Source organism: Heptranchias perlo, chromosome 28 (genome assembly GCF_035084215.1).
Source record: "Heptranchias perlo isolate sHepPer1 chromosome 28, sHepPer1.hap1, whole genome shotgun sequence".
Classification (NCBI taxonomy): Eukaryota; Metazoa; Chordata; class Chondrichthyes; order Hexanchiformes; family Hexanchidae; genus Heptranchias; species Heptranchias perlo.
Genome location: NC_090352.1, coordinates 24,152,453 through 24,169,313, shown reverse-complemented (window position 1 = coordinate 24,169,313; position 16,861 = coordinate 24,152,453). Strand labels below are relative to the sequence as shown.

General features: G+C 40.7%; 1 protein-coding gene across 1 annotated transcript in view; it reads right to left on the bottom strand.

Moving 5' to 3' along the window:
• Positions 1-16,861, bottom strand: part of supt6h (SPT6 homolog, histone chaperone and transcription elongation factor) — a 67,647-nt gene that overhangs the window by 28,541 nt on the left and 22,245 nt on the right. Inside the window, exons 10-19 of the mRNA XM_068008227.1 lie at positions 16,028-16,117; positions 13,842-13,984; positions 12,440-12,594; positions 11,184-11,285; positions 9,591-9,720; positions 9,175-9,325; positions 8,210-8,364; positions 4,794-4,989; positions 3,584-3,726; positions 2,106-2,223 (exon numbers count right to left, since the gene is read on the bottom strand). Coding sequence (XP_067864328.1) covers positions 2,106-2,223; positions 3,584-3,726; positions 4,794-4,989; positions 8,210-8,364; positions 9,175-9,325; positions 9,591-9,720; positions 11,184-11,285; positions 12,440-12,594; positions 13,842-13,984; positions 16,028-16,117 — 1,383 coding nt within the window. The remainder of the gene's footprint in view (positions 1-2,105; positions 2,224-3,583; positions 3,727-4,793; positions 4,990-8,209; positions 8,365-9,174; positions 9,326-9,590; positions 9,721-11,183; positions 11,286-12,439; positions 12,595-13,841; positions 13,985-16,027; positions 16,118-16,861) is intronic.

Here is a 16,861-nt window from a genome sequence, read left to right as displayed (position 1 = left end):
CACAATGCTTTTGATCATCAACAAGGGCTGAAAAGGCTTCTGCTATAAAGAACTATCACTTCAGAGGGTTGCTTAACATCAAAGTAGGGCATAGAAGAAAGATTCTAGGAGCACAATTGCTCTAAAAAGGAGCACATCCACAGTAGTTATTGTTGCTAGATATTATAGTCACTTTGGGAGATTTCTTTTTCACAATGCATTTTCTCCCTTTGAATTTCCCTGGACTGCGTGGGCGCCAAATTGGGCCGAGTAGCAGCTGTTGTTTTGGCGCGACATGGCCTCTCCGACATCCAAGATGGCGTCTTGGATGCGGACGCACATTTCCAGCGTGACATGCGCCAGATGCCATCTTGGTATAGGAGTTAACGCAGGCGCAGATAACGAACACTGGAATCATGTAAAGGAGGGAGAAAATGGCTTCAGTGTGCAATGTTGATTTAAAGTGATAGACATCATTTTGGGACTAACGCTCAACTCAACGCAGTCTTAACCCCGACCGTCTGAACGTGTCTTAGAGTGCCTGGAGGTCCCCCCCCACCAGCGCTATTTAAAGGGGCCATGCAGGATTTACAAGTTAATGGCTGGCTTATTGCTTCTGGCTGCAGAGTCATTTGCAACCGTTTTTGGAGATCTCCTACACTTGAACACTAGGACGCAGGGACATAGCCTAACATTTAGAGCCAGGTTGTACAGGAGTGAAGTTAGGAAATGCTTTGACAGTGCGAGACGTTTGGAACGCTCTTCTACAGACGGCAGTTGATGCTAGTTCACTTGAGATTGATAGATTTCTGTGAAGCAAAGGTATTAAGGGATATGGGGCTGAGGCGGGTATATGGAGTTAGGTCACAGGTCCACCATGATCTCAGTGAATGGCGGAACAGGCTCAATGGGCTAAATAGCACTGCCACTTGCTGCCTCTTGATGTGCGCCACCTTCTCCTGCAAGAAAGCGGGATGGGTTTCTGGGTGATGTGCCTGTCATGGTTGAATAGCTGCCAGATGGTGTGGCCTGTGAGTTGTGGGTGGGCAGCTTGCAACAGTGGTAATGTGTAAGGGTGAGAGTAAGCATCTGGCTGGAAGAGTTGAGTACTGATGGAAAGAGTTTATTGGTATGTGGGGGATGGGGGGTGTAGTGCATGGTGCAGTTGGTAGGAGATGCCACTTGACTGTTGACCTCACTCACCTTGACCACTCAGGTCAAAGCATAGAACTTCTTCCTGCACTGCATCCATGTTCATAATGCTGTGTGCCTGCCATTGACTTCGTCCCCCGCTGCCTTTTGGATATATGTCTGGAGGACCTCTTGGTCCCCCCCACGCCCTCCCCCCACTGTGGATATAGGATGTTCCTCCTTCTGTTCACCTCTTGCACCAAGTTCTCTAGTGCATTAGCAGAGAACCTTGGTGCACGTACTCTCGCAGGCCTGGTACCGGCAGATTGGTGAGGTCTGGCGTGCAGATTGAAGAATGTGAGATTTAGTCGTGTGCAACCTTTATTCAATGTTTTAACATAACTCATCAGTGTAAACATAGGGATGGGACCCTGCATCTGTGTTTTACGTGTGCAATGTCTGATCTCCGTTTAGACTCCGTGCAGACAGGAGACTGTTATTTTCAACAGATAACAGGTACCAGCTACATTTAAGAGATTTCAAAGAAACATCCTCCCTTTAAGAGATTGCGCTCCCTCTGGTGGTGGAAAGTGCAAATTGCATTGATTCCACATGCAAGGCCTGGAATGGAACGCTGATTGCAGTAAGTCCTCGGGTGGGCTGAGACTTGTGCCATTGGGCGCGGGGTAATAGCACATCATGCTACCTGTGCCCAAAAATGGCCCGATTCAATTTTTTCCCCCCCCATATCTTTTCCCCCAGAGCCTGGTGTAGGGTTCCAGTGTTGCTGCTCAGACCAAGTGGATTCAAGGAAGTGCACTTAAGGGCCAGCTGGACTTGCCCTTTCATTTTCTTCATTTGGGTGGAAACATTTAGCTTTAGACTGAGAATTCACAAGAAACGGTAGGTGCAAAATTGCACACAAGCACTCCAGTCAGTGTATCAACACACTAAAAGAATTGTGTAAAATATTTTATCAAAAACAAACTTATTACCTTCTTCTCCCTTTCTTCTTCTCGCCAAGCATTCCTTCGCTTCAAGAAATATGGCAGACGAAGGAAATCTGTCACTTCACCCTCTCCATTAACAAGAGAACAGAAGACTGGTGTATCCCTGACAAAATGGGAACATTACATAAAATATTACGAAATAGTATTTTTGATGATGCTACCACAGCTCCAATACACCTCTAATTTATTAAACTAAGATTTAATGTAAAACCAAAAAAATCTGGAATCTCAAGTTCTAAACTGTTTTAAGTATATCCTCACACAGAAACATCCAATTACAAATTTAACCTTCTATGTAGTTTAAAATGATCTACTTTGATTTGAAGTGTTTAACAAAGTTTATACAGAGCAAAAGGAAAACAGCTCTACTGAAATCTATTGAAAACCATGCTGCTATTGTGCATGTGTGCCAGGGAGGCAGAGGGGAAGAGAAGAAACAGACGAAAAGTGGGTTGGTCATATCAGTGAGCCAGACCATTCAGTTCACATTAAGGGAAAGAGAATCTGGAGGGATTGAGGCCACAGAGGGGGACTGGAACGCTTCACTCCATTCAAATCTGCAAACCTTCACTGTGTGGCCTTAACTAGTTGTGTGCACAAGGCAGCTTTGATTAAAGCTGGCTGGAAGTGCGTCAAATAGACAAATGGAAACTGTCTCTAGATTTCAGAATTACATTTTAAAACACCTTGAATTAGACTGCACAGCCTAACATTATGTATTTGACTAGCCATTCCATCACTTTTAACCCTCGACAAGTAAAACAGGCTGTGAGCAGCAGCAGCTTGGAGAGCTCTGGAGGTTCTCTACTCAAATTACTTTTATACAGCAACAATGTTTCAGATAGATCTACTAACCAATATGGTCGAGAGACAGAATATATTTCAACCGTACACATTCTGTGACATTCCACAGAAAAAAAACCTTCTCCAAAACACAGGTTTACTCAGTATTTTAAAGCAATAGTACAGTTTTTCATAGTATACTGATTCAATAAACATACTTCAATCTTTTAGCAGACCCCACCTTTCACCAAAATACACATGAAGCACACAACTGTGGCAAAGTCCATTTAAAATAATTGTATCCATGTTGTGTACTTGTGCTGCATTATACTGTAGTTTATGAACACGTATGAATCAGACTGAAATATTAAAAGAAACTACAGTATTTTGCAAGTTTGCTCTATTTGTTAATAAAATATGTGAAATGACTAAATATATATAGAGTCGTGTTGAACCACAAGGTTGTACCGCAAGTGGATTAATTCACAACATTCTTCTTCTTCTGTATATTCCATTACTATAATATGGGTAACACCTTTGTTTTGAAGCTAAGATTTTCTTGCAGTGAAAGGGTTTATTGCATGAAAACACAAATGGTGGTTTCCATGTCTCTCTCAGCAAAAATGACTGCTCACTGGGACATGTTAAAAGTGAAAATAAATGTTTCCTTGCACACATACCTTTCTCCTGAAAATGCCAGACCTAGCACTCGAACACCTTTACCCTGGCTTTCCTCCATAAAGTCGTCATCATCTTCTTCATTCTGTTGGTCAGGCCGATATGGTGCGACTTTCAGCCAGTTGTAAAGTTTGCGGCTACAACACTAACAAAATGATAGTTTGCAGAAAATTAGCACCTTCTAAAAATGACATTACATTTTTAAACATAAAGAGGGTGACAGGATACAAAACCGTGGTGTCCACATGACTATCAGTTTCAAGTTGGTCAATAGATTAAGCCCAGCTGATATTCAAACATTTAAATTCATCCATCTGATTTGTTTTTTGGAAGGGGAATTTGTGCGTCTTTATGAAATAATTCACCTGCATCAACCGTATCATTTTCCACTCCACTCATTTTATGCCCCAGAGAAACTGTAGATTTACTAACCATCTATACTGAAATGTGGGCAGTTTTGAGTTGTGGATGCTCACACTTTTAGAAATAGGTTGGTTCTGGCCAAGCTCATTTTATGCAGAATCGTTGACTTTTTCAGCCTGGTTGCTATTCAAACTCAAAAAGGTCCCAAAAGGTGTAGGAACAGTGCTTTAACTTTTGCCTTTCAGTTCCCGACCCCAAAACATTTTTTTTTAACCCTACTTCCCTTTGGAACTCTCTGTTGCTCCCTCCACTCACCATCAGACCTGCACATACTTCCAATATGACACCTTAATATGAGAAAAGGTTACTTTTGGGGTGGCATTTGTATAGGATGCGTCCAAATGATCCTCTGAACGATTGAAAAGCACTTCAGAAGTGCCTGATGTTTGCAATATTTGACTTACACTAGATATTTCACTAATTATCTATTTTAAATACATATTGCACCAGCATCAAAGAAAGGAAAGATTGATTTAAAGCAATCTATTTTGCAGTTTTTGAAACTGTGCACATGTGCACACAACTGCTTTTTTGGATTTTGCTGCTCATGTCTCTCATCCTGCGAATAAACTAAAATAATTAAAACACTTAATGAAGTCGCTGCCTTTTGAGGTTTAGTGTGCATCACCACTTGCTTGATGTGGAAGTATGAGAGAGAGAAAAAAAAGTTATGTGGCAATGTTATAGGGGAAATGCAAACCACTACAAAGTCCTAAATACAGACTACGATTCTGTCTTAAACAAAAGGGTTAACGCTCAGAGCAGAAACTATAACTTTTCATTAAATACCTTGCAAAGATAGTCCCTCGCCTCAATTAGCAGTTTGTTTTTCAGCTCCTTGCCCATCTGTGGGTAGAGGAACTGGTTCAGTGCCCGTTCGATTGCCATGCTGCGCTGTCTGTTCCATTCTTGCACTTGGTGGCTGAATTCATCTCGGTAATAAAATTGCTTGATTTCATCAAAATAAGTCTGGTCATTCCCATAACTAAAAGGTGAGAGAAGAAACCATAAATCAAACTGATTATCTGGTAAGATATCATATTGCATACCAGGAATACCAAGGAAAGGTTCTCTGCTTAAGCTTCAATAATAGAGGCAATCTGGAACATATTGGATCATTGGCTATCCTCAAAGAAAGCAGGTATTCAGGGAGCCACGAAAATACTTCGAGAATGAGATTACCAACACTCTCATGACTGTACTAACATCCCCAGGGAAAATCTAATTTAACTAGTCATACTACTGATAAGTAAATTAGATATGAGTGGGTTCCTCAGGTACCTTGCCAAAGTGGCCATTCGTCATCTGTTAACCTAGACACATAGACCTGGCAGAGCATTCATCCTGGCTGCGATCAGCTAACTCAACACAGATCAGAAATTGAACCTGGCCTGCATTGCTCAATTACAAGTTGCCTTTACCAAAGTAGCCATCAGGAAACCCACTTACATTTTGTAGCATTAACCAAGTCACTCTACAATTGCACTGCTTTAATAATGCTAAGGAGCTTGGGTAATCAGTAGGGATATACTGGTATAGAAGACGAGCTGTGTGAAATTACAGGAATTGCAACACTCCTCTCTTTATTGCAGGGGTTTGGGTTGCCCCCAATTTGTTAACTTATATTTACTGCATACTTGTTAATTTGCCCTCTACCAAACCTATTAGCGTTATTGTATGTGACATTTAAACACAACTGCAAAAAAATGATAATTTAATAAACAAATCGTTACAGGCTTATGGCTACTGCAATCTACAATTGGTTTTGCTTTGATCTTCGCTTTTGGGAAACCGAAATCCCTTTATTAAACACCCATTCAATCCTTAGCTGAAATTGTATAACTTAAATTTTCATTCCATGACATTGAGAGAAAGAGTGTTTAATGTGGGCGATCCATCTCGGCCTCCTCCCGATATCCCCACCATCACAGAAGCCAGTCTTCAGCCAATTCGATTCACTCCACGTGGTATCAAGAAACGGCTGAGTGCACTGGATACAGCAAAGGCTATGGGCCCAGACAACATCCTGGCTGTAGTGCCGAAGTCTTGTACTCTAGAACGAGCTGCGCCTCTAGCCAAGCTGTTCCAGTACAGCTGCAACACTGGCATCCACTTGACAATGTGCAAAATTGCCGAGGTATGTCCTGTCCACAAAAAGCAGGACAAATCCAACCCGGCCAATTACCGCCCCATCAGTCTACTCTCAATCATCAGCAAAATGATGGAAGGTGTCGTCGACAGTGCTATCAAGCGGCACTTACTCACCAATAACCTGCTCACCGATGCTCGGTTTGGGTTCCGCCAGGACCACTCGGCTCCAGACCTCATTACAGCCTTGGTCCAAACATGGACAAAAGAGCTGAATTCCAGAGGTGAGGTGAGAGTGACTGCCCTTGACATCAAGGCAGCATTTGACCGAGTGTGGCACCAAGGAGCCCTAGTAAAATTGAAGTCAATGGGAATCAGGGGGAAAACTCTCCAGTGGCTGGAGTCATACCTAGCACAAAGGAAGATGGTAGTGGTTGTTGGGGGCCAATCATCTCAGCCCCAGTGCATTACTGCAGGAGTTCCTCAGGGCAGTGTCCTAGGCCTAACCATCTTCAGCTGCTTCATCAATGACCTTCCCTCCATCATAAGGTCAGAAATGGGGATGTTCACTGATGATTGCACAATGTTCAGTTCCATTTGCAACCCCTCAAATAATGAAGCAGTCTGAGCCCGCATGCAGCAAGACCTGGACAACATCCAGGCTTGGGCTGATGAGTGGCAAGTAACATTCGCGCCAGACAAGTGGCAGACAATGACCATCTCCAACAAGAGAGTGTCTAACTACCTCCCCATGACATTCAACGGCATGACCATCACCGAATCCCTCACCATCAACATCCTGGGGGTCACCATTGACCAGAAACTTAACTGGACCAGCCATATAAATACTGTGGCTACAAGAGCAGGTCAGAGGTTGGGTATTCTGCAGCGAGTGACTTACCTCCTGACTCCCCAAAGCCTTTCCACCATCTACAAGGCACAAGTCAGGAGCGTGATGGAATACTCTCCACTTGCCTGGATGAGTGCAGCTCCAACAACACTCAAGAAGCTCGACACCATCCAGGACAAAGCAGCCCGCTTAAATGGCACTCCATCCACCACCCTAAACATTCACTCCTTCACCACCGGTGCACAGTGGCTGCAGTGTGTACCATCCACAGGATGCACTGCAGCAACTCGCCAAGGCTTCTTCGACAGCACCTCCCAAACCCGCGACCTCTACCACCTAGGACAAGAGCAGCAGGTACATGGGAACAACACCACCTGCACGTTCCCCTCCAAGTCACACACCAACCTGACTTGGAAATATATTGCCGTTCCTTCATCGTCGCTGGGTCAAAATCCTGGAACTCCCTTCCTAACAGCACTGTGGGAGAACCTTCACCACATGGACTGCAGCGGTTCAAGAAGGCGGCTCACCACCACCTTCTCAAGGGCAATTAGGGATGGGCAATAAATGCCGGCCTCGCCAGCGATGCCCAAATCCCATGAACGAATAACAAAAAAAAATTCTTCATTCTCTCATGCTACTCCCATCAGCTTTTTGACCAAGTTGGTTAGTTGAAGTTTTGATCTTGAAAAATTCTGCAATTCCACTCTGACTGGCTGAAGAGAAATACTGCTCCATGGTAGAGCTACTTTGTGGTCCTGAAGAATACTTCAGTCATCCATTCCTGCCCCTGTTAACTATTTCAGAGTCACACCTTCCAGTTTTTGTTTTTTGGGGGTGGGGGGGGGGGGGGTTGTGGAGAGGAGGAGCAAATGGACCGAGGGCTCTTTATTCTATACTCTAAGAGAAAATCTGCCAAGATATGGCATCCTACATTAAACTACCCAGACCCTGAACATGTGACACCGGCCTCGACAAGGATGAAGTGCCACAGTGTGATCAGCAGATCATAGAAAGGTTACAGCACGGAAGGAGGCCATTCGGCCCATCGAGTCCGCGCCGGCTCTATGCAAAAGCAATCTAGCTAGTCCCACTCCCCGCCCTTTACCTGTAGCAGAAATCTTTGAAAATATGCTATTAATAAATACCAATATATCTTTGCAAAAATCACTCACTGCTGTACCTCTATGGTGCTTCAGATGAACCTTGTCTTCAGCGTTCTCATTACATGCCATGAGGACTTCAATTTGCTATTGTGATAACTCACCCCTCAACTCCCTTCATATCAATACAAATTTCCATTGTTAACAAGCCATCTTCCTCAGCAAGGCACATCTTCAGGAACTGATCATCTCTCAATTCTTTCACTGGCTTGTTCTTTGCATATTTGAAAGAATAAGCGAAGTGCGCTTCATCAACATCCTGTAACAACAAAAATAGGCCCTGTGTTAAAATCTCATGACACTGCAAATTCTCATTTACATGTGCTGTACTGCTGTAATCAAGGCTGCTGAAAATTACTTAACTTAATCTTTATTGTATTTGCCTGATCTATATTTAAACACCGATCTGTACAGTATATGGTTCTGACATACTGCACCTCCAAATCTCAAAAAGAATACTTTTTGGAACTGTCACCTCTTAGGTTCTATATGATGGCTGTTGCTTTGAATTTTTATTGTACAGGTAAATTTCACATTACAGAAATGTATGTTATATATATATATTAACAATTAAACACTGCAATTTATTAACACAGTATCTCAAAGGAGCAGATAAGCATTTGAGTGCATTAATAGGAACCAACCACATGAGGTGAAGAAGTTAATTTATCTTGTACTTTGCAAATAAGTACTTCAATTCTATCAGACGGTTTTTAAACAGATTCAGTGCTGAAATAAAGGATGCTGGTATTGAAAAATACAAAATCAGACTACATGCACATTTTAATTTTAGAAATAAGTTCTCCTCTGTTGATATTGCTTTTACTTTAGGCTAATTCTATTTTAACTTTAGGTTAAACTCATGATGAGCTAGCATGAATCTTTCTTCTTACAGTTTCAGTGCTGGGCTTAGGGTGTGGGATAGTTATGCCCAACGTCACAACAAAAACTTATTAATTGCCTTAGCTTCCTTAATTTGACATGGTGTAAATGGCAGGGGGGGGTTGGGGATGGATTTTGCCTTTCTTGATTTCTAAAAATACATCAAATTTCAGGTTCTGTATATTACCTTTTTGCCTTTCTTTGTGGGAGTAATATTAATCTTGGCTCTCTCTTGGAAGGTCTGTCTTACAACTTGCTTGACCAATGGTTCTCGGGCAATCTGCATGGCCACCATGTATCGAGAACCTTCCAGTACAGCCTCAGGTGATGAAAATTGACTGAAAGATGCATACAGAGATTAGCAGACTGATACACATGGCTAACTTCATGTTTGTAAAAGTAACGTTCAAAGTTCACTGTTCTAATTTAGTGAAAACATTCATTTTTTCATGTGAGCTTTGAAATGGTATGCTAAACCTCAAAAAGTTGCTGACAAAGTTTTTAGGCACTGGAGCAAAAGTTCTAAAAATGTTACAAGTACTGTATATATCTAAAACCTAATAAGAATTCCAAGCAGTATACGTGCCAGTTTTTACTGCTAACCTGCAAACGTAATCTTTTGCCAGTTCCAACGGCTCAGCAGGAAACTGTTCTGTCTCGTGACGCTGGTAACTATCCCGCAGATTCTCACCAAACTGCTCAGGGGTCAGACCAAACTTCTTTGCAAGCCCATCTACAAAACAGGTATTTACAAAGCCAGCAAGCTGCATTATTACGTTGTGCACGCTATGTTGTACATTTTATATGATGTACTGCCACAATAATTTCTGTCTTGTAATTCAATTGAACTTAGACTAGTTGATCTCATGGTGTTCCATATAAGTTGTCAAGATCAAGTGTAGTCTTCAGGTGAAGAAGAGTTAGAAGCCAGGAACAACTGGACCAGGGTGTGAAGCCGTAATTCAGTCGCCACCTGAAAGTCATAGCATTCTGTCCTTTTTTTATATTTCCATTCTAAATTACTATGTCCACATTGATAGTGGAAACTGATAATGTAAACTTGTCATGCTGCGACTATACCCCCTCCCACTGGAGGAGTTGCAGCATTACTACTGACAGGAGGGCGTGATTACAGTATGACAAGCTTATATAGGCAGTTTCCATAATGAATGTGGATATAGGAATTTAGAATGAAAAAAGTTAACAGGAACTGTGCGCGGAGGTAAGTTTTTAATAAATTAATTACAAACTATAACTAGATGTATAGTGACTAAGTCAAATATAAGTCAAATACTTGAATTTAACTTCGACTCCACTGACTTTAGTGTTTAGTAATTATCTGAAGAGCCAGAGTTTAAACGTAGCATTAATTTACTTTATATTCCTTCCAGCATTTAACTTTCCCCATACTTTCACTCATACCAGCAACCATACTAGATACCTCTGCTTTCCAAACATATACCTTTAGTAATATATGGTGCAACTAGGCACATTCTGAATCCATAGGTTAGATAGTATGCAAAATGGTACTGGCATTGGTACTGTGGGGTTAAGGCACATTCATAGGCCAATGTAAAGAAGCTCTACACTGCATCAAACTTAACTTCTAGTGGACTGTTGGAGGACTGAAGTATAAAACTCAAGTTATATCCTAATTTAGCCTACATGTATAAATAATTTTTTTAATTCACAAGATACAGGATTAATCTTTGTCCAAATCTAGTGTGATGAGCATAGATCACATATACTTCACTCACATAAAAGATGGATAAACTTCAAGGAAATACCACAGCAATGCTGTAATAGTATGACAGTGCTGAAACAGGACTAATCACAGTATAGCTGTATCCAAAAGGTAAATTCTATTTTTATTTAATTGTCAGTAACCTGGTGGAAAATTGTCCCCCAGGTACCTAATAATCTGAAGTCACTTAAGTTTGGATAAAACCAGATTAATCATGTTGGAATGTTGAGATGACAATTTAATGTTTACATACAGACTGCATCTAGAAGTTATCAAGGAGGAAATTCTTATTTTGTAACCCAAATGTTACCCACAAATGCTATTCCATACCAGGTAGTTTTAGAAAAACAAAACAAATTTGCATATTATTTTAGCTTACGATTAAAAACAATCCCAGGCAAAAATCCAGGTTATCACTAGAGAGCTGAGGTAAACAAGCTCCAACTCTTTACCTAGACCAGCAGTCTGGCAGATAGTATACATGTCTCTGCGAGAAGCCTGCTTAAGTTCTGGCCCCTGATGTTCATCATCTTCAACCTCTTCATCCCGTTCCCCTGAAAAAAAGTATGAAGAAAATAGATAGCAATATGTAATCCAATCAAATGCAAAAAAATGGTGACCCACATCAATACTAAAGTAACTGTAAACAGAATAACATTCTGAAGTCTACCATAATTTTATCACTAATACATAGTATTTTCCAAAAATCAATCCATTATATATAATATCTGCCTACTAACTATTCTTTGCCATCGGACTTTAAGGTAAATGGGACTTTTTTTTTTAAACAGAATATAACACAAATTCATGTCAGATACCCTTTCATTGTTTAAAATCCTCAAAAACCCACACATTTGTCATTGCATGCAATTTCATCTTACAAACGCAGAACTGAAAATTTAAAAATATCAGTTTGTCCTCACCCTAACCAAACAACTTCTGTTTACGTTGGCTTGCTGGTTATCACTAACTGGTATATAAAATAACTATATTTTTAGGGTTTAAACTGATGCACTGCAGCTGATATAAGCAAAGAATAAACAGTCTAGGAATCTGGGACCATGAAACGAGGCGTTAATCCAGACAGGGGAAAGGATCAGTAAATAAGCTAAGATCACATATTTACTTTAGGTCACAATTTTGATCCCTTCAGGTTTTCACTATGTAATGAAAGCCCAAGAGCTATTATGGAAAATCCCCAAATAGAAGATTGCCAAGGAGACTCGTCACAGAAAGGGAGGGGTAGTACTTACATGCTTTATATCTAGAGCGCATTTCATCGCAGATGTACCTGAGCCATTCCTACTCCGGAGAGGGGAAAGTGGTCTCATGTAAATCTGCCCTTTTTGCACTTAGCACTGCACTTTATACTTTCATTTCAGTACTGCATCAGTATCCAAAAGTGAAAGGATGATGATCCGAGTGCAAATCAATGTATCTGTGCAGCTGATTTCCAGCTCTAGCTTTGATTCCAACAGGCTAGGCAACCACAAATACTAGTATTAAAATCTTTAAAGCACATTATTTAAACTAAAACTTTGAGAGTACTTTAAACTGAAAATACACCCCCCACCCCCAATCTCATCTGTAGCAATGTTCCTCATTACATACTGGTCTATCTGCCAAGGCATCAAGAAAATGATGTATTCTTGTATAACAGGGAAAGATATGAATAGCAAATTTTCTATCAAAATGGAGACATACTAACCTTCCTCTTCATCCTCTCCAACTTGCTGATTCTTCTTGTATTTCTTTTTACTTGGTTTTGATGCATTTTGCATTTTTGGAATATCACGACCATAATACAGCAAGAAGTGATTATAGACATCTCGCAACTCATCAGTCGACTGTACGTCCTTCAGTCTACACAAATGATAAAGAATTTCTATAGGACAAAGAAGCACTGAAGCAATTTACAGAAACAAATGGGGAAAAAATGTAAAGTTGTTTTCAGATTTTTTGCATGAAAAGGAAAAATATCCAACCCAGGATGAAGAAAAGCTAATGGACAGGTACAAAAAGCAATCAAAAAGGTTAATGGAATGTTGGCCATTATGTCAAAGGGGGCTGGAATACAAAGGGGGTGAAGTTATGCTTCAGTTGTATACAGCCTTGGTTAGACCCCACCTGGAGCACTGCGTTCAGTTCTGGGCACCGCATCACAAAAAGGCTATATTGGCCTTGGAGGAGGTGTGGTGCAGTGCAGATTCACCAGAACGATTGCAGGCTTAAATTATGAGGATAGGCTTGGCTTCCCTTGAGTATAGAAGATTGAGCGGTGATCTAATTGAGGTGTTTAAAATGATAAAAGAATTCGATAAGGGAAACTATTTCCTCTGGTGGGGGAACCCAGAACAAGGGGGCATAAATTTAAAATTAGAGCCAGGCCGTTCAGGAGTGAAATCAGGAAGCATTTCTCCACACATCGGGTAGCAGAAATCTAGAACTCTTTCCCCCCACAAAACGCTATGGATGCCAGGTAAATTGAAGCTTTCGACTGAGATCGATAGATTTTTGTTCGATGAGGGTATCAAGGGGATATGGAACAAAGGCGGGTAAATGGGATTGAGGTACAGAACAGCCATGATCAAATTGAATGGCAGAACAGGCTCAAGGGGTTGAATTGTTTACTCCTGTTTCCATGATAATGATCACATTACTACTCAATTTATTAAATTATTTCTTTCTGTGGTTTTCTGGTCAAGAGAGTGGGCAGGTGACCTATTCTCAGCCATTCTATAACCAGATGCTACAAGGTGAGGAATAGCGGCCCAGAGTGAGCCTTCACCTTTGGAAAGAAATGGCTGGTCTTTACTTGGCACTTTTCCATGACAATATGTCTGATCAGTAATTCACTGCATGTGAAACTGAGTTCCAACTTGTGACTTGTCATTCTCTGATGCTATAGTAAATTTCACAGAATTAACCCCATGTGTTCAATTCTACCAATTTCAAAATACATGTTTTGCAAATACCACCACCATCCTATTTAACAACCCAACATTTAAAGATTATATGAGCAAATAGACAAAAGCTCTTTAAATTGTAATTGGCTTTGCAGAAATGAGATTTAAAATTTAATATTCCACTTGATAACATCAGGAAATTACCTTTCAATGTCTGCAGTGTCAAGTGCCCTAACTCCGTCTGCCAGGGGTTTGTCTGGATCAGCAGAGATTTGTTCATACTGGTATGCCTGCATCTTCTGGAACAGTCGTGTAAGGTTTTCTTTTCGAGTCCTCAGCTGTGTCCACTGTAATGGACCATTGCAAAACGTGACTCAAGCAGAACTGCAGGAACATTTGTCAGTTAAAAAAAAGATTCCAACAGATCCAATAAGTGGGGAGAAAAACCCAAGCCAGTTTTTCTAATTTAGAGTTCACTAAAACTAATTCACTGGAATTTCTGTATCAACAACATCTTGGTAATATCTCAGTATGAAACCTGCAGTTTCAGAATAGGAGTACTTCAAGTTACAATATGACCAAGTTCTTGTAGTGTAACTGTGAACAGGATTAAAGCATAGTTATCAAAAGGTTAATTTCCCATCTCTTAACTTTCTTAAAAATTTGCTTGTTATGGCACAGAGGTAGACCTTTGTCTCCAGTTTCCAACTCCTAGAAAATGCTAGTAGTGCCCCCTAGTGTGTGTAAAAACGGTTTTAAAGTATTTTCCTGAACAAGGTACATAACCAACCTAACCAAACACAGTTTAAACAGAAACATGCAATCTAATGGGCCCCACTCTACACAAAGGATATTGAGGCTTTCAAGGGGTACAAGGCAGCTTCTAGGATGCTACCTAATATGGGGAAATATAAATACAAGACTTGAAAAATTGGAGCATTTTTCATTAGAATAATGCAGATTAGAGGGTGATATGATAGAAGCGTGTACAGTTTTGGTCTCCTTACTAGGGGGCACTACTAGCATTTTCTAGGAGTTGGAAACTGGAGACTAAGGTCTACCTCTGTTTGTGCCATAACAAGCAGATTTTTAAGAAAGGATATACTTGCCTTCGAGGGGGTGCAACGAAGGTTCACTAGATTGATTCCTGGGATGAGGGGGTTGTCCTATGAGGAGAGACTATGTAAAATGGGCCCACAGAAGACCGAGAGGTGACCTCATTCAAACATATAAAATTCTTAGAGGGCTTGACAAGGTAGATGCTGAGAGGCCGTTTCCCCTGACTGGTCGGTCTCAAGATAAGAGGTCGGCCATTTAGGACCGAGATGAGGAAAAATTTCTTCACTCAGAGTTGTGACTCTTTGGAATTCTCTACCCCAGAGGGCTGTGAATGCTCAGTCGGTGAGTATATTCAAGATTGAGATCAACAGATTTTTGGACACTAAGGGAATCAAGGGATATGGGGATAGGGCAGGAAAATGGAGTTGAGGTAGAAGATCAGCCATAATCTTACTGAATGGCGGAGCAGGCTCGAGGAGCTGTATGGCCTACTCCTGCTCCTATTTCTTATGTTCTTATATTCTTAGGCGGTTAAAATTATAGATAGGACAGGGTTGATAGAAGCAGACCTTTTCCAGTAGTTGCGAGGTCAGGTACAAGAGGCCACAGATACAAGATTAAATGTAAGAGTTGTAGAACACAGAGTTGTCGGACTGCGGAATTCACTTCCAGGGTTAGTGGTTGAGGCAGAAACTTCAAGATTAGACTGAATGGGCAGATGAAAGAAAAGGGAATAAAGGAATAGAGCGAGTAAATATGATTTATTTGGTCAAATGGTCCGTTTCCATGTTGTGACTTCTATGTATTTCAATGCATAGCCCACGTTACAGCCTTCATTGAAATGAAAATATGTTAGCTATCATTGTTTCATCAAAAAATAGCCACTTGTCTGAGTTTAAGAGCTTATATATCAGTTAATGGGGAAGCACATGGTATAGAATTTTCACATAATCCTAAATGTTATAATGGGAGATATATGTACATTTAGCAATTTCTCTTTTGGCTTTATGCAGTAAAGCAGGTGGCCATGAAGCATAAACTCCAAATGATTTGATAAAGGACAGGGAGAGCTTTTAATACCTAATGAAATTCATTCAAGTCACTGCAGCAGAACTTATCATGTTGATGGGAGTTCTAGAAAAGTGTCTTCTCCCCGGGCGCCTTCAACTAGCAATTTGGGTTAATGGAAATGCAAGTGTATAGCAATATCCTTTTATAGCTTTCAGCTAACAACCTATTAGAATGTATTTTCTTTTCAATGAAAAATATTTTCTAAAATTTACATTTTTCATAGCCGGTACTTGTTTTGTTTCAAATATTAACCTCCCTACCCTCTCATCCCATTGCCAGGCCTTCCACAGGTCATTGATGTTCAGTTCTGGCTCTACATACTCCTTTCTGTAGAATGCAATGAAAGGCACCTAAGAAAAGAAACACATTTTAATATCATACATAAATAAAATATCTATATTAAGAAAAATTTCAATTCACAAGCTGTTTTTAAAAAAAAACAGCATGAACAGATATTAACTAGTGCTACATCAGATTTTTCCCCATACCACCCCAAATGTGCAGTATATGCTTGGTCCTGGCCCAACCTTGGTTTCAGCAACTTTCTCTAAAAAGAGATGATATTCACGAATTGGATTCACATCAGTTTTTCTCTGTGCTGGCTACAGTGCAATCGTAGTCCTAATAATGCCAATCTTTTACTTACAAACATCAATGGTACAAGAGGCAATGAATCACACTCCCACTTGGATATTTGAGCACACATGTACATTGCTCTGTAACTCTTCTATATTGACGTTAGCTCAACGTTCACACCACGACACAAATGTTGCTGTTACCATAACAGCATTGTCAGTCTAACTGTGCCACAAGGCTTGAAGTTAGTCACCACTGGGATCGTTTTGCAAATTTGTATTCCCAGAGTGGGTCTGTGCCCGATAGGAGTTCACACTGAAAGTCAGGAGTTTCCATCCCCCAATCCTGAGGGGCCTAGTGCCCTCTGCCCAAATTCCCGATAAGCTCTCCTAATGGGTAAAGCTCTGACTGGGAACACAAATTTGCCACTATGATGCTTAACAATTCTATTGTTTTGTATTACTTCGTGTTCGTAAAATGTAGCAATGTAACATTTGTTGTAAGTAACTCAAACAATG